Here is a 23,986-nt window from a genome sequence, read left to right as displayed (position 1 = left end):
AGGGACAATCAGTGTTACATAGAGATCTTAAAAGATGAACTGATTGCAAAACTGGTTTATTTCAAGTTGTCCATAGTGATTTTTATGGCTTTGTGTCACTAAGACAGGCACTATGATATACTGGTTAGATAATCCACCATGGAATCGAGGAGCCCTGGGTTAGAATCTTATCTGTGCCATGTACTCACTGGCTTATTTGATCACAGACAAGTTACTTAATATCTCACAGTCTAAGGCAACAGTCTGAATTATAAGTTACAAGCAAGTTGCCAGTTGTATCAGTGGAGGGAAGTTTCCTGTGTGTAAATTAGACTGTGAGCTCTTTAAGAGCATGGACTCTTTTTTTGTCTTTTTTTTTTTAATTCTTAGTCTTTAACACAATGCCTGACACATAGTAGGCATTTCATACAAACTAGTTGATTCCATATTAGCTACAAGGATGAAATCAGCAGGTTATTCTAATGGAACCTACTTGCTGTAACACAGAAATTCACCAGAATGTGGAGTATGGTGGTTCCTTGATAATACCATGGGAAGGAGATTCTCCAGCATGATGATAGGGGCGCCATATAAAAAAGAATACACCTTCAGAAATGGGTCATTCAGGCACTTTTCCACTTAGGGAATGGTTGTTAAATAAAAATGTGTTTGTAAAGATATTTTTCATGACTCAGAATGCGTTTATAAATGGTAGTTAGGTTCCCAGGCCAACGTACAGAAACAATTACCTCATGATTCTCCTTGTGTATAGTACCTAACAACCATCCAAATCAGTGTTTCCATGAGAAAATATGTTCAGAGGTCAGATTTGTTATGCTAAGAAAAAAACCTTATTCAATCGAAGAGTGAAGACACTTCCCCAATAGCAAGATGTTAATGGCTGCCCCTGTGGCACAGGAAGGGGAGGAAATAAGGGAAAGATTTCTGGAGTATTGTGTTATAATCATATAAGGGAATTAGAGACCTAGGACACAGGTGATGGGGAGGGAGGTAGAGCTAAGATGAGGTCTAGAAGAGGTGAGGAAATAGACAAAAGGGGTTGAAAGAAGCTGGGGATATAAGAGCAGTCTAGGGTCCCTTTTAGTAGTTTCCTTTCTTTCTCTGCATTTGCTTCTTGCTACTGATTCCTTTTTGAGAACAAAGACTGGCTAACCTCTCTTCCAGTGCTAGGATACTGGCCAAACCCTGATTGTCAGGTCCTTGTTTTCTTCTCTTCTATTCCTGAAGCAAGCAAAGATGCCTACTGAGGTCAAGAAAGGGCCACCTCGGTGAGATATTTTGAAAAGGAGGCTTAGGTAATCTATCAATCAAGAACATGTATTAAACATCGATTATGTGCCAGGCTTCATTTGCCTTACCCCAACAAGCTCCCCTGATTCCCATTTAAAATAACCTAATGCTTATCCAAAGAAAGGATGCAGATCACCCTCCTCTATCTTCTAAGCAACACAGTGGATAGGGAAACTGATTTAGAGTTAAGAAGAACTGAGTTCAAATTATACCTCAGACTCAAATTAATCATTCACCCTGGGAAAGTGACAATCTCTCTCAGTCTTAGTTTCTCCATCTGAAAATGGTGATCATGATCAAGGCTATTGAGATGAGATAATACAATACAATGGGAAGAGGTTAAACAGTAAGGGTGATAAAGGAGAACAGGGAAAAGGTTTGCTCTGTAAAAAGATCTTAGGTTGTACTGCAAATGAAAAAGAGAAGAGAAAGAACAAATTTAAGGGGACTGTGAAGAGTGAATCAAACTCTCTTTGTATATCAATCAGCAACTTTTAAGTTAATCAATTAAAAACTTAAGTACCTGTACTTAGTACCTTACCAGTCACTAAGTATGAGAGTTCAGAAGTCACTTACTAGAGTAAAGTCACACCTACAAAGGTCACTCCTCCCCCTCCGGTAATGCTAGGGAAACTGAACAATTGTAATTGGTTCCTGTAAAGTGGAGGAGCAACAGGAAGTGACATTGAGTAAATTGCTTTTATTTTATTTTTCTTTTGAAGGAGGTACAAAAAACTTCAATGAAGATCAGATGACAAAGGAAACAGCATGTTGGACAAAGAGTTAGTCTTGGGGCAGGAAGACCAGAGTCCAAGTCCTGCCTCTGATGCAATTTTCCCTTGGGCAGCAGTCTTAAAATCTCTTGGAACCCCAAGTGGCTTTCTTAGAAGATCCTTACCAACAGCTCCCCACACTGATGAAATAACAGGTTCAAACAAAAAAAATAAATGAAGATAAGACAGCCTAGTTCAGTGATTGTGAACCTTTTATAGACTGAATGCCCAAACTGCACCCCCACACCACATGTGAGCCACCCCCTTACCCCAGACATGAGGGAGAAAGTGTTCCCATTGGACTGCTGGGCAGAGAGGTGGGTGATGTGAAAAATATCCTCAAGCATGGTGGAGAGAGAAGGGAGCAGCCTCCTCCAGCACATGTTCCATAGGTTCACCAACACAGGCCTAGTTTCTGCTTCCTCTCACTTCCAATCTCTATTCCTCAGGAAGACAAAAAGTGTCCTTGGGCAAAGTATACTACCTTATATAAATGTTCTCATGAAACTGGTAAAAGAAGAGGTCTAAGAGGGTCTTTTGTTCCACCAAAGTGATCCCCAAATAAGAACAAAATATTTGGGGGAAAATATTAGCAGCTTCCCCATTGTTTATGTTGTGTTTGAGTAAATGAGAAGAGCTAGGGAGAAACAGAGCATACCTGGGCAGAGAACATCTTGGGGGAGGGGGGGAGGGGTGATGATCTAAGTATTATATATAAAAGACGGACCAGCAAAGTTCACCAATACTGAAATGGCCAAGAACTGAAGCAGAACCATCCCACAATCCAAAGAATTTGCCAATGCTTTCTTGTTCAGTCATGTACTCTACAACAGTTGTTACTTTAACAGATATAGATCTGTTTCTTTTGATTTCATTTGTCTTCAAGAGATTTCTGATTTGTTATTAATTCGTTTCATCACGATTTCTTCATAATCTTTTTGTGTCAACAATCCCTCAGTAATGCTCCTGCTTTCTTCAAATTTGGGCAGTACAACAGCAATATATCCCTCAGTGGATGGCTTTTCCTGCAAAATGGATGGCTTATCTAGAATATTTTCATTTACTTCCATCAACCGTCCTCTCACACAGCTTGACACAGTATATTCTTCTCCATCTGAACAGGATATCCCGCTTAAACTTCCCAGAAACTTTGTTCTGAAGTCGGCTACAGTTGGCACTAATTTGGTAATTAATACTCTTAATTGTTTTTCCATTTTGAAGAAGTGGATGAGATTCTGCCAATGTGATTACACAGATTCTGTTAGAGTGCTGCAAAATACAGTGATGCTCACACGACCTTCCCTTAGCATCAGCCTTGTACCAGCGGGTGAAGTAGCGATCCGCCAGTGATGGGACTGCCGGAGAAACGCCTCCAGCATCAGCCGCCATGGTGAGCTCGGCCTCCTCCACACTCTCAGAACCCGAGAAAATTGCTTTTAAAAGGACAACTCAAGGATTCAGTCATGCACACTGCATCAGTGAGTCTAACTGGAGGAGGAGACTCTACTTGGATTTTGCAGTGGCGAGTAGTGTTATAGATATAAAGTTATATGTGTGAGTTTGCAGACTGACAGAAAAAGTACAGAGTTCTGGAATTCTGAGTAGAGCAGCTGCTGTTGGAGAGAAACAGTGATGCCTAAGGCTGTGGCTTTTTCCTCTGGGTGGACCTGAGGACAGTGAGTTTTTCCCTGGGGCATTTGACTGTTTGTTCATCACTTCCTACCTGCAGTTTAGATTATCCTGTACCTGTTGGCCTTTTGACACCTACTTAGTTCCTGTACTGCTCTTGAGACAACTAACAGCTGATTGTGAAACTATTGTTGGGCCGTCAGACTTGCACACAAACCCTTTATCTTAGATTATCAAAAGGGATTTAGTGTTAGTTTAGTTATATAGTGAGTATAGGAATAGAGTAGGGAAACCACTCAAAAACAACCTCTATGGAGAGACTTGAAGATCTGGGGAGGTGTAGATATTTATTAATAGAATAAGGTATATCCAAATCCCTTCCAACCTATCCTTATTATGTTAAACACCTGTTATTTATAACATGGGGTTCTATATGAATGTAATCTCAGGTCTGGCTCTGCATGCACTGGGCTTGAATAGCCTTCCCAAACCAGGTTACCAGCCTAAATTAACATCTAAGCCCTTCCCCTAAACCCAACAGTTATATCAGTAGAGTGATTACTTCCTTGGTTCTTCAGTGAGAAGACCCTCTCTGCTCGATGGAGCTTCAGTGGGACACTCCCTTCAACCTGAGTTCTGGTGATATTCTTGGCAGACTTAGCCTCCCGTGCACTAAAGGCTCTAGGCAGATTCTTCGGTGTCTCCTGTCTCTTTGGATTTCAGCTTCCTAATTGCGACTTTGGATTCTGGAGAGATTCACTTCCAGATTCACATTTGCAGTCTAGAGACATTAGTATTAAACTCAGGGCATTTGTAGCTAGGCAGTACTTTCTGTCTCTAACTACATATTTCACTCTTTCCACCTTTTTGTAAATGAAGCTGCTAAAAATCATTTTGACTTGAGCTGTAATATTTTTAAATCGGTGACCAAAATATTACTTTAGAATACTCATATTTAGCCTAAAAACTAAATTTAAATTCTTACATGAGAATAGTGTTTTATGAATATGCACAGAAGTCATCTGTATGGCCTATATGTGATGGGGAATGCATATGTATCTATTGATTTATAAAATCAGAGATCTAGAGTTAGAAGGTATAGTAGAGGCTAAGGACTCCAAATTCCATATTTTACAGTTGAGCAAACTGAGATCCAGAAAGAGCAAGTGGATTACACAACATCATACAGGGGGTGAGCATCACAGACAAGATTGTCTTTTTGTAGAACCAGTATTCATTCCAGGTATCATTTGGCTTCCTTTATATGGCAAAGCACTATTAATATTTTAAGACAAAGGGTATTAAAAAAGATTCAAGATTAGGAGACCAAGTAAATTTAGTTATTAAAACATTACTTTCATATTTAAAACTATTATCTTGGAGAGATGAATACATAGAAGATAAATTTCTAAGGAAAAAAGATGGCACAGTGGATAGATCTAAAGTGAGGGAGATTTTGTTCAAATCCAGCCTCAGAAACTTACTGTGTGACTTTAAACAAGTCATTTTTTTTGTTAATTTTATTTAATTTATTTAATTAGTCAGTTTACAAGAGTCATACACTTTCCCTCCCCACCCCTGCTCCTTCCTTTATCCAATGCAAAATTCCACTGGGTTTTACATGTGTCTTTGATCAAAGCTTATTTCCATGTTGTTGATGTTTGCACTAGTGAGATTATTTAGTCTACATGCCCAATCATATCCCCATCAACCCATGTGATCAAGCAGTTGTTTTTCTTCTATGTTTCTACTCCCACAGTTTTTCCTCTGGATGTGGACAGTGTTCTTTCTCATAAATCCCTCCGAATTGTTCTGGATCAATGCATTGCGGCTAGTAGAGAAGTCCATTACATTTGATTATATCACAGTGTATCACTCTCTGCTCTTTTCACTCTGCATCAATCCCTGGAGGTCATTCCCCCCAGTTCAAATGGCATTCCTCCAGTTCATTATTCATTTAAACACAATAATATTCCATTACCAACATATACAATTTCTTCAGCCATTTCCCAATTGAAGGGCATCCCTTCATTTTCCAATTTTATGCTACCACAAAGAGCACAGCTATGACTATTTTTGTATAAGTCTTTTCCTTATTATATCTTTGGGGTATAAACACAGCAGTACTATAACTGGAAGAAATGGCAGACAGTCTTTTAGCATCATTTCGGCATAGTTCCAATTTCCCCTCCAGAATGGTTGGATCAATTCAAAACTCTACCAGCAATGCATTAATGTCCCAATTTTGCCAAATCCCCTCCAACACTTGGTACTTTCCTATGCTGATATGTTAGACAATCTCCTGGGTACAAGGTGATATCTCAGAGTTGTTGTGATTTCCATTTCTCTGATTGTAAGAGATTTAGAACACTTTTTCATATGCTTATTAACAGTTTTGATTTCTTTATTTGAAAATTGCCTATTCATGTTCCTTGCCCATTTAGCCATTGGGGAATGGCTTGATTTTTTGTACAATTAATTGATTTAGCTCTTTATAAATTTGAATGATAAGGCGTTTATCAGAGGTTTTTGTTATGAAGACTTTTTCCCAATTCATTGCTTCCCTTATAATTTTCATTGCATTGGTTGTGTTTGTACAAAACCTTTTTAATTTAATGTAATCAAATTTATTTATTTTAAATTCTGTAATTTTTTCTAACTCTTGCTTGGTCTTAAAATCTTTCCTTTCCCAAATATCTGACATGTATACTATTCTGTGTTCACCAAATTTCCTTATAGTTTCCTTCTTTATATTAAAGTCCATTCTGAGTTTATGTTGGTGTAGGGTGTGAGGTGTTGATCCAAACTCAATCTCTCCCACAATGTCTTCCAATTTTCCTAACGGCTTTTATCAAAGAGTGGATTTTTGTCCTAAAAGCTTTTTTTTTTGTCCTTAAAACCTAAAATCTTTGGGTTTATCATAGACTGCCTTGCTGAGGTCACTTACCCAAGTCTATTCCATTGATCCTCCTTTTTGTATCTTAGCTATTACCATATTGTTTTGATGACCAATGCTTTATAGTACAGTTTAAGATCTGGTACTTCTAGGACACCTTCCATAACATTTTTTTTATTATTTCTCTGAAAATCCCTGATCTTTTTTTTCTTCCAAATGAACTTTATTATGGTTTTTTTAATTCAGTAAAAAAAAGTTTCTTGGTAGTTTTATGGGTATGGCACTAAATAAGTAAATTGGTAGGATTGTCATATTTAATATCTTAGCTCATCCTACCCAAGAGCAATTACTGTTTTTTCCAAGTATTTAGGTCTAGTTTTAATTTTGTGGAAAGTGTTTTGTAGTTGTGTTCATATAGTTCCTATTTTTCTCTTGGCAGATATATTTCTAAGTATTTTATATTGTCTGGGGTGATTTTAAATGGAATTTTTCTTTCTAATTCTTGCTGCTAAGATGTATTGGAAATATATAGACATGCTGGTGACTCAGGTGGTTTTATTTTATATCCTGCAACTTTGCTAAAGTTGTTGTTTATTTCTACTAGCTTTTTAGTTGCTTCTCTAAGACTCTTTAAGTAGACCATCATATTATCTGCAAAGAGGGATAGTTTGGTCTCCTCATTGCCTTCAATTTCTTTTTCTTCTCTTATTGCTACAGTTAGTGTTTCTAGTACAATGTTAAATTATAGAGGTGATAATGAACAACCTTGTTTCACTCCTGATCTTATTGGAAAGTTTTATAGTTTGTTCTAATTGCAGATGATATTTGCTGAAGGTTTTAGATATTTACTGTTTATTGTTTTTAGGAAAGGTCCTTCTATTCCTATACTTTCTAGTGTTTTCAAGAGGAATGAGTGTTCTCTTTTGTCAAAGGCTTTTTCTACATCTGTTGAGATAATCATATGATTTTTGTTGGTTTGTTTGTTGATATGGTCAATTATGTGGATGGTTTTCCTAATATTGAACCATCCTTGCATTCCTGGCATAAATAGCACCTGATCATAATGAATAACCCTTGTGATCACTTGCTAGAGTCTTTTTGATAGGATTCTATTTAAGATATTTGCATCTTTCTTCATTAGGGAGCTTGGTCTATAGTTTTGGAATCAGTACCATATTTGTATCATAAAAGGAATTTGGTAGAACCCCTTTGCTTATCAAATAGCTTGTATAGTATTGGGATTAGTTGTTCTTTAAATGTTTAATAGAATTTACTTTTGAATCCATCTGCCCCTGGGGATTTTTTTTCATGCAGTTGTTTGATAGCTTGTTCAGTTTATTTTTCTGACATGTCATTATTTAGGTATTCCATTTCATTTTCAGTTAATCTATGAAATTTGTATTTTTGTAAATATTAATCCATATCACTTGAATTGCCATATAATTGGGCAAAATACTTTTTAATGATTGCCTTAATTTCCTCTTCATTAGATGAGAGGTCTTCCTTTTCATCTTGGAGCTGTTAATTTGGTTTTCATCTTTCCTTTTTTTGAATTAGATTGACCAGTACTTTGTCTATTTTATTTGTTTTTTCAAATACCAGCTTCTAGTCTTATTTATTAAAAAACATAGTTCTTTTACTTTCAATTTTATTGATTTCTCCTTTAATTTTTAGGATCTCTAATTTAGTTTTCATCTGAGGATTTTTAATTTGTTCACTTTCTAGTTTTCTAATTTGCATGCCCAATTCATTGACCTCTGCCCTCCCAAATTTGTTAATATATGAACTCCCCCTAAGTACTGCTTTGGCTGCATCCCATTGATTTTGAAAGGATGTCTTATCATTGTAACTTTCTTCAATGAAATCTTTAATTGTTTCTATAATTTGTTCTTTTACTAACCAATTTTGGAAAATCATATTATTTAATTTCCAATTATTTTTTATTTGCTTCTCCATGTACCCTTACTAATTATATTTTTATTGCATTGTGATCTGAAAAGGTTGCATACATTATTTCTACTCTTTGCACTTGTTTTTATACCCTAGTACATGGTCAATCTTTGTAAATGTACCATGTGCTGCTGAAAAGATGGTATTTTCCTTTTTGTCCCTATTTAGTTTTCTCCATATATCTACTAACTCTAATTTTTCTTAAATTTCATTCACATCTCTTACCTCTTTCTGATGTTTTTTTTTGGTTTAATTTATCAAGATTAGATAGAGGAAGGTTTATGACTCCCACTAATATAGTTTTTTCTATCTATTTCATCTTTAAGCTCCACTAGTTTCTCCTTTAGAAATTTAGATGCAATGCCATTTGGTGCATACATGTTGAGTATGGATATTTCCTCATTGTCTATACTGCCTTTTATCAGGATGTAATTACCTTCCCTGTATCTTTTGACTAGATCTAGTTTTACTTTGGTTTGTCAGATATCATGATTGCAACTCCTGCCTTCTTTTTTTCAATTGATGTCCAATAGATTTTGCTCCATCCTCTTACCTTTACCCTGCGTGTGTCTACCTTCCTCATGTGTGTTTCTTGTAGATAATATATGGTAGGATTTTGGTTTCTAATCCACTCTGCTATTTGCTTGCATTTTATGGGTGAGTTCATTCCATTCACATTCAGAGTTATGATTACCAGCTGTGTATTTCCCAACATTTTGATTTCCACTCCTAGTCCTGCCTTTCTTCTTTCATTATTTCCTTCTACGCCAGTGTTTTGTTTTTAATCACTCTCACTATATCCCACCCTTATTTTGATTCCCTTCCCCCCTTCTTATTCCCCTCTTATTTTTCTTTAGAGTCTTTTTAATCTACCCCACACATTTTCCCTCCCTTGTATTATTTCCCTCCCCACCAGTCCATTTGTTACCCTTCTACTTCTCCATAGTGCATGAATCAATTCTCTGCCTAAATGGATCTGAATGTTCATCCCTCTTTGAGTTAATTTCAATGCACTTAAAAATTAAGTATTTCCTGTTTCTGACCTCTTTACCAAAATCTCAAGAAGCAGAGAGGGAAGGTGGGGTGGGGAGGAGGAGATGGAAGCAACTTTGCTGAGGTTAGGCTGCCTGCTCCGTGCTTCTCCTCCAACTATCACTACATTGCCTGTGTTCAACACCCTGAGCCTGGCACAGCTGTTCCAGCAAGTTACTCACTCTGGACTAGCTTCCTTCCCTGCCCAGAGACTCCAGCCACCACTGGAGGCTCAGCACTCTAGGTCAGGGAGGGGTCTTGGTACCTTCCTTCTTCCCTCCCCTTAAACCCACATGTTCTAGAATTCAGGCTTTTCTGGAGTATACCTTTTAAGTTGTTTCTGGGAGGAGGGTTCCCTAGTTCCGTCCTGTTGTTAAGATTTGGTTTTCAGTCCCCTTGAAGCATTGGGTTTTCGATTGGTGAGGAAGGGATGGCAGAGATCTGAATTGTTACTGTCTCTAAGCTGACATTTTGACTTTCCCTGGGCAAGTCATTTAACTTCTTTATGACTGCTTCCTCATCTATAACAGGTAGGTATTCTCTTATAATTTTTCATTCTTTTGATTTTGTTTTATTGGTTTTTGACAGCTCCTGAAATCATTAGCTTCTATTTACCCAATTCTTATTTTTAAAAACAGAATTTCTTTCATGACCTATTTCCATTTGGTCCATTCTACTTTTCACAACACTCTAATTTCATTGTTTTTGGGGGGCCTCTTTTCCCAATTGACCAATTTTGCTTTTCAAGTTGTTATTTTCTTTTTGCATTACTTTTATTTCTTTTTCCCATTTTTCTCTCACCTGTCTTATTTGATTTTTTTAATTCTTTCATGAGTTCTTCTAGAACTTGAGACCAATTCCTATATTTTTAAAAAGTATTTTCATGTGATTGCTTAGATCTCAACATCCCCTCCTGGCTCTGTGCTTTGCCCTTTGACCCCATAGAAATTTTTGAAAGTTAAATTTTTCTTCTCCTGTTTACTCATTTTCCTATTCTTTTTTTTTTTAACTGTGGACTGGGAATTCTGAAAGCTGCTTGCTGATTCTATCTCCTCTGTTTGTTGGTAAGGATCCAAACTGTGGCACTATAAGCTATTTTGCCCTGGAGCTAGGTCTTCACCATAGCAGCACAGTCTTGAAAGGACTTCCTGGTCTCACTGGGGAGATGGTGCCAGGGCCTGAGACTTCAAGGGCTGAGCCTGAAGTGTTCTTTTGTTGCTGTGCTAGGCATCCCTGGATCCCAAAATTAGCTGATGACCAATTCCAAAATCAGGAACAGTGGGGGGAGGTGGGATAAGGAATGGCAGTGGTCAGTCATCACTACTCTGTGTGCAGTTTTTCTTCCAATTCCCCCTGTTCCCATGAAAATCAACTCTCTCTGCCTACCTTTCATGTTGTGCAGGAGAGTCCCCTCACTCCATCTTGCTATTTGTTTTTGACCCCTGTCATTTTGAGGCACTGCTTAAAGATTGGTTTGGAAGGACTGTCAGAGAGGTTTTAGCTTTTGCTGTTAGTAAACTGCCATTTAACAGATGAATGATAATAACATCTCCAAGGGTTATTGTGGTGGGATCATATTTGAAAAGTGTTTTGCAAACCTTATAGTGTGGCATAAATATAAACTTTTAAGAAGATTAAAATTGATTCTGTATCATTTTTTAAATTTTTCTGATTTACAAATAATTGATTTTGTTCCATACAATCTGCAACTACTTATGTCTTGGTTCTATGTCTCTGAATTCAGTTCAGAGTTCAGCTGGTCTATAATGAGTTTTTTGGAAATCCAGCTTTCCTGCCTCAAGGAATTTTGCTTATTTTAAGATTGGTGTAAAGAAGAGAGGGCATTGGGCACAATATCCTTAGCCACCAAGCTATCCTTCAAGGATATCTGGTTTGCTGTCCAAAAGTCTAGGCTGTTATCTCACATCTGGTTTCCAACAAAGGGTCCTTCTTAGTTTCATATAGGAAAGGAAAGGGGGTCTTTGCTACTACCAACTACCAAACTTCCAAGCAATCATGTTATTCCCTGAACCCGAGTTATGCCACTAATTATATTTTTCAAAATTTCTGATGCTACCAATCTTATAATCAATGATATGATTTTTGCTCTTTTTTTTTACATTTATGAAAGTGTATTGTGCACTGAATTTGGAGTGAGCAGTCAGGGGGTCTGCTTTATTGGTGAACAGCACCTCAATTAATAAAACATAATTTTTACTGAGAGAAATCTGCCTTAACTTTTGTATTTGGTCATAAATTCTATTGTAACACTATTACCATCATCATAATCATTGAACTTAAAAGTTAGACCTAGGTTTTTGTTCTGCTTCGGACATATATAAAAATCCACATGGCAGAGTGGATAGGTTATTGAGCTTGGAGTTAGAAATACTCTAGTTCAAATATGGCCTCAGATACTAACTAGCTGTGACACAAGTAAGTTATTTAACCTCTACCTACCTCAGTTTCCTAAACTCTAAATAGAAATAATAATAGCACCTTCTTCCTAGAGTTTTTAAGAGGATCAAAAGAGATAATACTTGTAAAATACTTAGAAGGGTGCCTGGAATATAGTAGGTACTTAATAAATGCCTGTTCCCTTCTCAACTTCCTTTTCCTTTTTGACCTTGGGCAAGCCACCTAATCCAATGAGCCACAGTGTCCTCAGCTATAAAACGGTGACAAGAAGAAAAACTATCAAAATTGTTGTGAAGATCCAGTGAGTTGAGCGAACTTTAATACCTAAAATTAGCTTTAATAGCTTAAAACTTTACTGAAACTTTTAGGACACTGTGTATATGTGTTGTTAAACATACATACATGTACGTGTGAGAGAGAACAACATAAACAGAGGTGTGAAAACTGTCTTTTAAACTAAATCCTATTGAAAAGTTTTTGAGCAAATAAATTAATGCTCACAAGATAAGAAGGAAAGCAGAAAACGAGAGGGAAAATTATAGACAGGTTCTCAGATAGAGGTTATATCTAAAATATATAGACAACTCTGCCAAATTTATAAGAATAAAAGCCATTGCCAAAATGATCAATGGGCAAAACATAAGAACAGACAATTTTCAGATGAAGAAACCAAAGCCAAATATATGTATATGGAAAAATGTGCTAAATTACTACTGATTAAAGAAATGCAAACCAAATCAACTCTGAGATACCACTTTATACCCATAAGAGTGGCTAAAATGGCAAAAGGACAAAATGACAAATGTTAGAGGGGTTGTGGAAGAATGGGGATGCTAATGCACTATTGGTAAAGCTATAAACGGATCTAATCATTTTGGAGAGAAATTTGGAATTACACCCTGAGAGTTATAAAATGGTGTATACCCTTAGACCCAGCAATGCAATTGCTGGGTTTGTTTACCAAGAAGATCAAGGAAAAAGGAAAAGAATCCATATGTTCCAAAATATTTATAGCAGCTCTCTTTGTGGTGACAAAGAATTAGAAACTCAGAGATGTCCGTTGAATGGGGAATGGCTAAACAAATTGTGATATATGATTGTGATAGCAAAATAATGCACCATTAGAAATGATGGACAGACTAATTAAAAAAAAAACTCAGAAAGAACTATACAAGATAATGAACAGTGAAATGAGTAGAACCAGGAGAACAATATACCCAGCCACAGAATTAATGTTTGAAAAAAAAAAAACCTCTCAATGTCACCTCCAGAAAGAGAAAAGAAAGAAAGGTAAAAATATGAAAGAATTTATATGTGTATTTTAGTCGCCTTGACAATATCTTTTGTGATGCAGATAGAGTGAGGAGGAGCTGTGACACTAGTGGACAGGATTTATTATAAAGATTTGAAGAAAAATAAGCTGAACATGTATAAATTTGTGTTTATTTGTGTACTATCTTCTTTTGCTTTGTATATGGAAATGCTTGTTTTGTTTGGTTTTATAAAATTTGAAATTTAAAAATAGGAAGAAAAAGATTAAAAAAAAAGTAAGTAAATCCTGGAGGCAGATAGGTGGCTCAGCAGATTGAGAGCTAGTCCTAGAGATGGGAGATGTTGGGTTCAAATCTGGCCTCACGTACTAGCTATATGGCCCTGGGCAAGTCATCCCGTTGTCTAGCCATACCCACTCTTCTCCTTAGACAGAAGTTATGGGTTAAAAAAATAGAAGTAAATAAATCCTAACTTTCAGTTGTTTTAGGAGACTGTATAAGATTCAAAGAACTTGAGTAAGAAATTTGCCCAATGCCTTACTCATAACAAAGAGTAATAGCAGCTCTCATTAATATAGTACTTAAAACTGTATAAAGCAACATGTATATGTCTATATACACATATATGTATCATGGGTGAACCAATGAAATCAAATTGGTGATATTTTATTTGGGGACTGTCCTGACTTGAGCAAATACTGCTATCATTACAAATAGGAACATTGGCAAAGAGGAACTGCCACTGTGCTAGGAATATATACATACATACATATATATATATATTCTATATCATATGTATACATATATGTATGTACATATATAATATAAAACATGTACATATAGACACACTATATAATACCACTGAAGAAGAGGATCTACTTTCCCAGAAAGAGTTCTCCCATCTACAAAAATCATATATCCTTACCATATTTAATATGCGATGTGATAGTGTCTTAACTGTCTTTTAACCTCCACTAGCAATTCTCCCTTCCTGCAGCTAACACTTCTTGGAAGCTAAGCATAAGATGTAGTGAAGAGGATAATGGGAGACAATATCACTATATTTCCTCCTGGGTATGGAAAATCAACTCAAAGACCACAGTGAACAGTTGGAAAGCTGTAAGGGGCTGGTGGGAAGAGTACACAGAGCAAAATTACATCTGTTCATTTTTCATCACATGGATGGGATAACGACATTTAATTTTTCATAATGCAAAGCTTCCTTCTGAGAAAACAGAAATTAAGTTACTCGAATCTTGCTGAACATCACCAGAATGAGTTCTCTCCATTTAAGAAAATGCTTTTGGCCACTTATGAAACTTCCAATCAATTTAAAGTTAAACCAAACAAAAGAAATGAACATGCAATGAGATAATAAACTCCTTTATAAGCCTCTTCCATGTCATTTCTAAAAGCTAAAAGGCTAACCTCTACCCATAAATTTACCTGGAGTGTTCTAAATTGAAATGACTATAAAATTCAATATCATTTTAATAGGGACTCAAAGGCTTTCTGCAACCTTACATGGTATTAAATAATTTAACTCATACTCCATGTATTACTTGAATAAAAAAAATTTATGTGGCCTAGAAACAACCAATTCAGACTAATTCTGACATGAAACTTTCACCAGGGACCTAATACAGTGCTGGGAATATTTTTTAAGCTTTTTCTCAATTCTTGGTCACCTTCCCTGAGAGATAGAGAGACAGACAGAAAGGAAGGAAGGAAGGAAGGAAGGAAGGAAGGAAGGAAGGAAGGAAGGAAGGAAGGAAGGAAGGAAGGAAGGAAGGAAGGAAGGAAGGAAGGAAGGAAGGAAAGAAGGAAGGAAGGAAGGAAGAAAAAGAAAGAAAGAAAGAAAGAAAGAGAGAGAGAGAGAGAGAAAGAAAGAAAGAAAGAAAGAAAGAAAGAAAGAAAGAAAGAAAGAAAGAAAGAAAGAAAGAAAGAAAGAAAGAAAGAAAGAAAGAAAGAAAGAAAGAAAGAAAGACAGATAGGCAGACAGATGGACAGATAGGCAGACAGATGGACAGATAGGCAGACAGATGAACAGATGACAGACAGACAGATAGATAGATAGATAGATTGATAGATAGATAGATAGATAGATAGATAGATAGATAGATAGATAGAATGTGGATAGCTAGGTTGACTGATTTATATACACATATGTATACACACATACATACACACAAATATCAATTTTTAAGGGGACTTTGTTTTTTTTCTGGGACTGAAAACCAAGGAGGCAGCACAATAAACAGTAAAGAAACTTGACCTACCTATTCAGACAGAAGACTTAAGTTTTTAATAACAGCTCAATGGTCTTTAATCATTATGGGATACAATTTCCTCCAGTTAAATGAATGAACTGGGTGATATTAGTGATTGATGTTCTTCTTTCTCTTCCATTTCCCTTCTGCTCTACTCATTTGGCCTCATGTTGTATCCCAAAAAGTAGAATGTTAATTGTTAATAGTATATATATATATATATATATATATATATATATAAAATAATATGATAATATAGAAAGGGGCAGCTAGGATACTCTCAAGCCAGGCAGAGAGAAAGTTCCAATCTGGCCTCAACACTTCCTAGCTGTGTGACCCTGGGCAAGTCACTTAGCCCCCATTGCCTAGTCTTTACTTCTCTTCTGCCCTGGAACCAAAATACTGTATTGATTCTAAGATAGAAGGAAAAGATTAAAAAAAATTTTAATAGACAATGACAAAAGAGATGCATAAAGGCAAGTGTGCTTTTGGTGGCAATGAAAATTTCCATTCTAGAAAGGGATTATACTAAAAAAATGATTAAATGTTCAAAAAATCCTTTAATTCAGAGTTCTCAATTCTAGACATATGTTCCAAGGAAGTCAAAGACAGGAAGTTAGTTCCATAGATTCCAAAAGATTCATTTAGTGTGGTGAATTCATGTGTGTACTAGTGGGAGAAAAGGGCAGCTCAGAATTAGAAACTAACTAGAAACCTATCATTTATTTGGAGAATGGCTACGCAAATTTTGACACATGGATGTAATAGAATTTCATTGTCATAAAAATGATGTATGGAATGAATTTAGGGATAAGTTTGAAGGTTTATGAGGGTGGAACAGAGAGCCCTTACTACATTCTGGTAAGTTCTTCCCTTATCTACAATCAATATGATGAGATTATACTATTTGGATTGTTTTGAAAGGACATTTTCTAAGGAGGTAGACAAGCACTCTTAGGAAGAGGACAAACAAAACTTCACCAACTGGTACCCAGTGCCTGGGACTACCTCCAAGATGACTATCAATTGAGAGCAAGAAGGGAAAATCACCCTTTAAGTATAATCTGTTAGTGTCTGTTGTGACAATTGCTTGCCCTTTCTCTTTCCATATACTCTTTCAATGAGGGATTTCAAGTGTGGGTGGGTATGACTTTTCTGCCCCATGCCCATGAAATGCAAAAGAAAAAAGTCTCCAGGGGCAAAGGAAAAAAAAATTGAGGATTTAGAACACATATTTCCTTGGACAAGTCATTTAAGCCTCTCTTTGCCCTGGGCAAATCTCTAAATTTAAAAACAGTTGAAGATTTTAATTGATAGACGCCATAACAAGTTCCCTATAGCTCTAAAATTACAGGTTTGGAGGTCTGTTTGTTTTTCTTTTTTTCCCAAAGTTTATTGTCCGTAATCTCTGCTACCCAATAAATATAATCTAACTGTTGTATAACTAAAACCATAAGCTAAAAAAATGGCTTCACAGCTAGGTGGGTCACCCTTAAGTTTTTTATCCACAGGGATCTGAATAGCTGGTTCATTTGATCATTCCAGATATCCTTTCTTTTTTTTTAAATTTAGGGAAGGGGAGCATTAAGGTAGGTACAACTGGACCTGTGTATATATCTGATTACAGAATTCCTACTATGAAAACTCCCTCTACCAATGCAAATCATCCATTCATCTCCAATTTTAAAGTCTAAGATACATAGGAGCACTGAGAAGTTATTAAGGGATATCCCTGCTGGTCAAAGTCAACTTTCTATTTGCTAACGCTGGTAACACAAACTTGTATAGTTTATAGAGTAAATGTGAATGTTTATTCCTCTAAACTTAACACTGAAAAGTTTTAATGGCTGAAATCACATGTAATCCTGAATTCCATCTTTATATAAATATAATTTATGTCTTCATACCTTTTAAATACTTTTTAGGATCACCGTATCATTGTTTTAGAAACGAGAGGGACCTTGGAAGAGGTCTTGTCCAACCCTTTCAGTTTACTCTTCTGAAAAGTGAGACCTATGGAAGTTAAGTAATTCACCGAAGACCAGAAAGGTCCGATAAGCTCTTACATTCAGATCTGGGTACACTGACTCATTTTTCTTTGATTCAGTAATGGTTACCCTGTGCACACTTGGTGTTACAGGTTCTATCAACATGGTTAGGAGGTTTAAAATTTAGAGAACAAATCATGTTTCAACAGGACCATCTAAGGAAAGACGGGTACATTTCTGACTACTACATATTAACAAAATGAGTTGGGTATCCCAAGACCCCAGGTCCAAACCTGCTCAGTTTTTCCTTACAGGGTCATAAAAAGTAATAGGTTATGAGGCATGGCAGCCAGAGATAAAGTAGTCAGTGCCATCAACCCCCAAAATTTGTGTCACGTTTTGAAGTTACTAGGAATGTGTGAAGAATACCAGTCAATATTTGAATGAGTAACCTAGCAATAGGTGCTGAAAACATTCTAGTCCAAAATCAATTTCCAAATATTATTACGAAGACCAATATTTTAACTGCTGTCATTTCCAAGGTTAGAAAACACAACAGAAAATTTAGATAGATAGATAGATAGATAGATAGATAGATAGATAGATAGATAGATAGATACAAACAAATACATATATATTTAAATCATATGTATATATAAATATACAGATCATATATATACATAAATGTGTATGAAGTAAGAAATGTGATTTCTCTGTCATTTTTCTATGTATAAGTGCATATATTATATATTCACATATGAAGTATGTCACAAGATATTTTTCCATGTCATTTATCTATCTATATACATACATACACACACAGTCATGTGTCACATACTTCATCCTGCCCCTCTGTACATGCACATGTCCCCCAGGAATCACTCAGATGATTTCCTTCAATATTTCGCAGGTTTGGGGACCATTTCACTGAGGAACATCTATTCTGCATTCCCAGCTACTATTTGAAAAGGAGCCTTAAGGAAGTTACTTCAGTAAAGCAGCTTGTGGCAGACTCTAAAGAAGGGAGCTTATATGATCTTAGCTCAGAACCAACATTTCAAAGACAAAGCACACATCTGGATGGAGAACTTATTAAACAACATCAAAATTACCTAGAAATCTACAAAAATTCACATCATTCCTCATCTCCTGACCAATGGTTTGTGGTTGGCTTTCATTTTCACCTCTGATAAGGCAGATCAGTACCTGCTCTGAAACTTTTAGATAATTTGGGGATGGGAGGGACAAATGAGGTATTAAATGACTTGCCCATGATTAATAAAATAATTATAATGGAACAACAACCACAATTATAATAGAATTACTACAACTCTTTAAATTTATAAAGTTATTTAAAATATCACCTCATCTAAACCTTATAACAACCCTGGGAAGGAGGTGTTATTATACTGATTTTGCAGTTAGAGAAATTGAGGCAGACAGGTTAACTGGCTTGCCTGGACCAGGAATAAAGGAAGGAAGGGAAGCAAGAGGGAAGCAAAAGGGAAGGAAGGTAGGTGGGAAGGAAGGAAGGAAGGAAGGAAGGAAGGAAGGAAGGAAGGAAGGAAGGAAGGAAGGAAGGAAGGAAGGAAGGAAGGAAGGAAGGAAGGAAGGAAGGAAGGAAGGAAGGAAGGAAGGAAGGAAGGAAGGAAGGAAGGAAGGAAGGAAGGATGGGAATGGTTTACTTATTATGTTGGGACAGCTTGGTAGATGGAGAGGCAGGCTTAGAGGTGGGAAGTCCTGGGTTCAAATATGATCTCAGATATTTCCTAGCTATATGACCCTGGGAAAGTCACTTAACCCTCATTGGCTAGCCCTTACCACTCTTTTGCCTTGGAACTAATATACAGTATTGGTTCTAAGAAGGAAGGTAAGGGTTAAAAAAAAAAAGAACAATTACTGTGTGCCAGGCACTTTAAAAACATTATCTCATTTGATTTTCACCATAGCCCTGTCTTATAAGTGGTATTATTATCTTCATTTTGCAGTTAAAAAAAAAAAAACAAGCTTTGAGTGACTTTTCCAGGGTCACACAGCTTTTAAGTGTTTGAAGCAGGATTTTAACTCAAGTCTTCCTGACTGCAGCTCAGTATCCTCTCCACCATAGCACCTGGCTCCCTCACCATGTCTGATGTGAGACTTAACATTGCTCCTCCTTACCCTGAGGGTGACACTTTCATTCTGATGTAATGCTACTTAGAAGTTGCTGAAGGACTTCATGTACTTTTCAAGATAACTGAGCTAATGGTAATGGCTGGGAATTAATAAATGACAGAAAAGTGGCTGTCCACACAGGTGTCAGAGTTTGGCATCAGGGAATCCTAGTCCAGCAGAAACAGAATCCTGGTTCACATGAAGACTAGACTTTAGAGTCTAGAGCATACTCCCTTCAGAAGCTTGGACAAGAAAGACTCTTAATAACTGGGTCTTACATGGATCATCTGCCAGAGGGGATACACTAGGTGACCTTTGAGGGCATTTCTAATTCTAAATTAATGTTTAAGGATGATACCGCTTCACTCCATGCTCATTTTGTATTTTCCAAAGTACTGTCAGTAATACAGGTTTGACTTGCTCTCCTTCATACCACATCTAACCCTACACATATTTTCTGTATCTTAAACAAATATTGAGCCTTTTGGAAATTTTTAAATATATGAACTTGTGATTTAATCAGCTAATGGACTTCCTGTACAAATGGAAATTAGCAGCTTCTGGGCAACTTAGTCTTAGGACACTCAAAGGAAAAGTGACTTCCCAAGGGCCGGAAAGCCAGTATTTGTGAGAAGAAAGTGTTGAACGCCAGTCTTTTTGATAAAGAGCCTGGCTTTTCACCCACTAAGCCATTTTGTCTCTAATTTTATAATTAGCATGCAAGTGAAGTTATTTCTCTGGAATGAAAAACAACAACAAGGTTTTATGGTGTCTATCCATTGAAGTAACATCTATATCAATATCTTTTTTTGCTAATTCCAAAAAGGATATTATTTTTATCATTTAGAAAATATTAAGATTAAAGTAATCTAGGCAAAGAAAATTAATCCTTGGCAAGAATGAAAGTGGATACATGATCATGTCCTGACATTCAGACTTCCCTTTTGACTGAACTGTGTACTGACAGGTCAATAGTGTGAAATCACATTAGAAACCTGTTATAACTGATAGCCAATGAAGAAATAATGTGACATGTTACATCTCCAAAATATAATAATGTCTATATGAGCAGAACAGGGGAACCACAGGCATGAACCATCATGCCCATTGTCAAGCACGGCTAGTAGCTTGGTTGCTTTTGCTTAAATTCATTTTTCTTTGTATATATCAGGGTTCAATGGGATTATGAATGAATGACTGTGATATAAAAACAAAAGTCAGAATTAGTGTTTTCTTTTGTTTTTTTAATCAACTAGACAATAAGAATTTATTAAATGTCTACTGTGTGCCAGCCAATGTAGGGATATAATGAAAGTTAAAAGATAGTCCTTTTTCTCAAGGTGCTCTCAATTAAATGGGGAAGATCAAGTTTTACCTGGGGCTTGAAGAAACAAGTCAATCACTTCCCAGCTGGGTGACCTAGGACAAATCATTTAAACCCTATTTCCTAGCCCCTACCACTCTTCTGCCTTAGAACTGATACTTAGCAGTGATTTTAAGACAGGAGGTAAGTTTTTTAAAAGCTAGGAATGAAAGAAGGGAGAGATGAGGAGGAAAAGCATTCCAGACATGGGAGACAGCAGAAGGGATCTTTCCAAAGAGAAGAGATGAACTGAGGTAGCTAAGTAGTGCAGTGAACACAGTAACTAGAGCCTGGAGTCAGGAAGATCTGAGTTCAAATGTGACTTCATCCACATTTTATCCTGTTTGTCTCAGTTTCCTCATTTTTAAAAAGGAGAAGGAAAATTTAAAATGGAGGAGAGAATTTCCTTCCTGGAGAAGGAAATGGCAAACTACTCCAATATCTTTGCCAAGAATACCCTAAATACATCTACAAAGAGTCACAAAACAAATGAAAAGCCAGGACAATAAAAACAAAAGAGATGGAGTTTCATGTTCAGAGAACAAGTGAATCAGTGTCATTGAATTAAAGGATATTTGGGGGGTGGGGTCAGGAAGTACAAGGTATAAGAAGACTGCAAATATTTTGGGGGTAGGTGATGAAGAGATTTGAATACCAAAGAAATGATTTTGTATTTGATGTTGGAGTTGATAGGGAGCCCAATGGAGTTTACTAAGTGAGGGGAAGAGAAGGGAAACATGATTTATTTCTTTTTAATTAGAGCAGAATATCATAAAAGCCCATTATAAATAGTGAATAAGGCAGCTTTTTAAAAATTTCTGTCTCCAGCACCAGCATTAAAAAGCCTCCTAAAATGTTGACTTTCATATTGCTTTTACAGAATGGCAAAAAATAGGATATGCCATTTCCTGATACCAAATATTGTGTTCTCTTCACTAATGAGTCTCTCTATTAAGAGGTATAATCAAGAGCTGATTATACCGTATTACATTTACAGAACTTTTGAATTTAATATTTGAATTTTGAATCTAGCAAATGCCTAATGGAACACTCAACTCAATATGGAATTACCTGTAAAATACCATTTAGAACATCCTAGCTAAGATGCATCTATAGCAGAAATTAAATTATACCAATTGTGCATCTTCTGAACTTGAAATCAATTCTGTTTCAAGTAGTAATGAGTTTTGGAGTCAAAAGGTAGATGGTTGGATATATATTAATAAAATGTGACAGTGTGAAATCATAAAGACAGATAGTCCATCTTCTTTGTCCTAGGAACAGTTATTATGCTTGAAAAGAAAAACTGATGGGTACGTAAATCTCTTATTCCCAGCCTCAAACACTCTTTTACCTGGCACCTAATTTGTTTGTTCATTAGTTTCAATGTGGCTCTTGAGTTAAACCAAAAAATAAATTTCACACTATTTCTTTAAAAGCAGCTAAATCCAATGGATCTCAGTCTATCTGTCTGTCTGATTATCTTTCTCTCTATCCATCCATATACAGATAGATGTGTGTATGCTAAAAAAGTCTGTATAATCTCTATGACTCTGTGTGATCACAGATCTCTGCAATAGTATTTTACTAGTGCTAAGATAATGTGATGTTTCAGATGTATTAGCACTTGCCTAAGTAATGTTTTCTAGCAAGAGACTGTCAGTTCAGCCTAATAATCCTACTGATTATCTTTCTAACATAATTCTACAGCATGAGCCCAGAGAAAAAGGTCAACAATGTACATGAGCTACTTAACCCACATCCTTCTCTCATTATTCTGATTAAATCCCTGGTTATCCCCTTTCTCTGTATACATTTTTTGAATAACTTTTTTTATTATTTTTTCTACCCTTCAATTTTAAAGCTTTATATTGGAAGCTGACCATTTTTTGAATGATAATTCTAGCATTCACCTCTAACATGAACAGCTGGGGGAAAAGGACTTTCAAGGAAGCATGGTGACTTAAAAATCATTGAGGGAAGTCAGATGCTTTCAATTTTGACCTTTAGTGATTCAAGGCAGGGAACTTTCTCTATAGTGTTTGGCCTTTTGAATGCTATTTTCCCTTATATTGTATTTTGAAAAAAAAATTAGTCCTAGTGAATTCTGGGGTACTGGGCACTGATTCTGGAATAAGAGGATCTGGGTTTAAATCCCACCTTTGATCTGTGTGGTGTTGGTTGGGTCACTTAACTTCCCTGGGAATCAATTTCTTCATGTGTAAAATGTGAAGGTTAAATTAGATTGGTCTCTTATACTTTTGATCTTTATAATTTAAATTTATTGATTTGTTACATTAAAATACCCATTTAATTCCCTCCTCCTCAATTAGAAAACGCATCATTTGACAAAAAGATATATGCATATATAAAACTATGTCTCACTGATTTCTGTTCCTCAGTTCTTTCTCTGGAGTCTCTGAACTATGCATAAGTCATAGATAATAGAGGAATAAAGTCATGTTTAACACTAAATACATACATATACATATATAAGTATACATTATATATACATATATTTACATACATATGACTTTGAACTTATCTCTCATATTGTTCAAATTTGTAATGCTCAATTTAAATGTTTTTTTAATATACAAATATGTGTGTATATATGGGAACAAATCCATAAATATGATATGAAAATAAACACAAAGAAACCTGGAATTTTAGAGACTAATCATTTTCTATTATCACAGACTTTAACAACACTTTTGTGATGAGCAGTAGGCAATAGATGTCTAAATATAGCTATATAAAGCATTAAGGATGTTTAATAAATCCCCAAGGATGGAAATGAAAAAGGAATCATTACTTTTTACTGAGACCATTCGTAATCAGGGTAGATTCCAGAGTGTGTATATCTCTCCCTTCAAAAATAAAAACAAAATCCAGACACAGATGAAATGGCCCGAAACAAAAGAGAGCCTGCTCATTCTCCCACATGGTGGG

At 36.1% G+C, this 23,986-nt stretch overlaps 2 protein-coding genes across 4 annotated transcripts in view; both read right to left on the bottom strand.

Annotated features, from left to right (window-relative positions):
- TMTC2 (transmembrane O-mannosyltransferase targeting cadherins 2) overlaps positions 1-23,986 on the bottom strand; it is a 557,542-nt gene that overhangs the window by 230,538 nt on the left and 303,018 nt on the right. The gene's annotated exons all lie outside the window — the stretch shown is intronic.
- Positions 2,396-3,452, bottom strand: LOC103092781 (protein Abitram-like). The gene is given in 2 exon segments (XM_056797336.1): positions 2,396-3,191; positions 3,193-3,452. Coding segments are annotated over 2 exon segments (507 nt in total). The 3' UTR covers positions 2,396-2,944.

This window comes from Monodelphis domestica, chromosome 5, assembly GCF_027887165.1.
Source record: "Monodelphis domestica isolate mMonDom1 chromosome 5, mMonDom1.pri, whole genome shotgun sequence".
Classification (NCBI taxonomy): domain Eukaryota; kingdom Metazoa; phylum Chordata; class Mammalia; order Didelphimorphia; family Didelphidae; genus Monodelphis; species Monodelphis domestica.
Note: the sequence above shows the minus strand (reverse complement) of the source record. Positions and strands in the feature narration are given on the sequence as shown.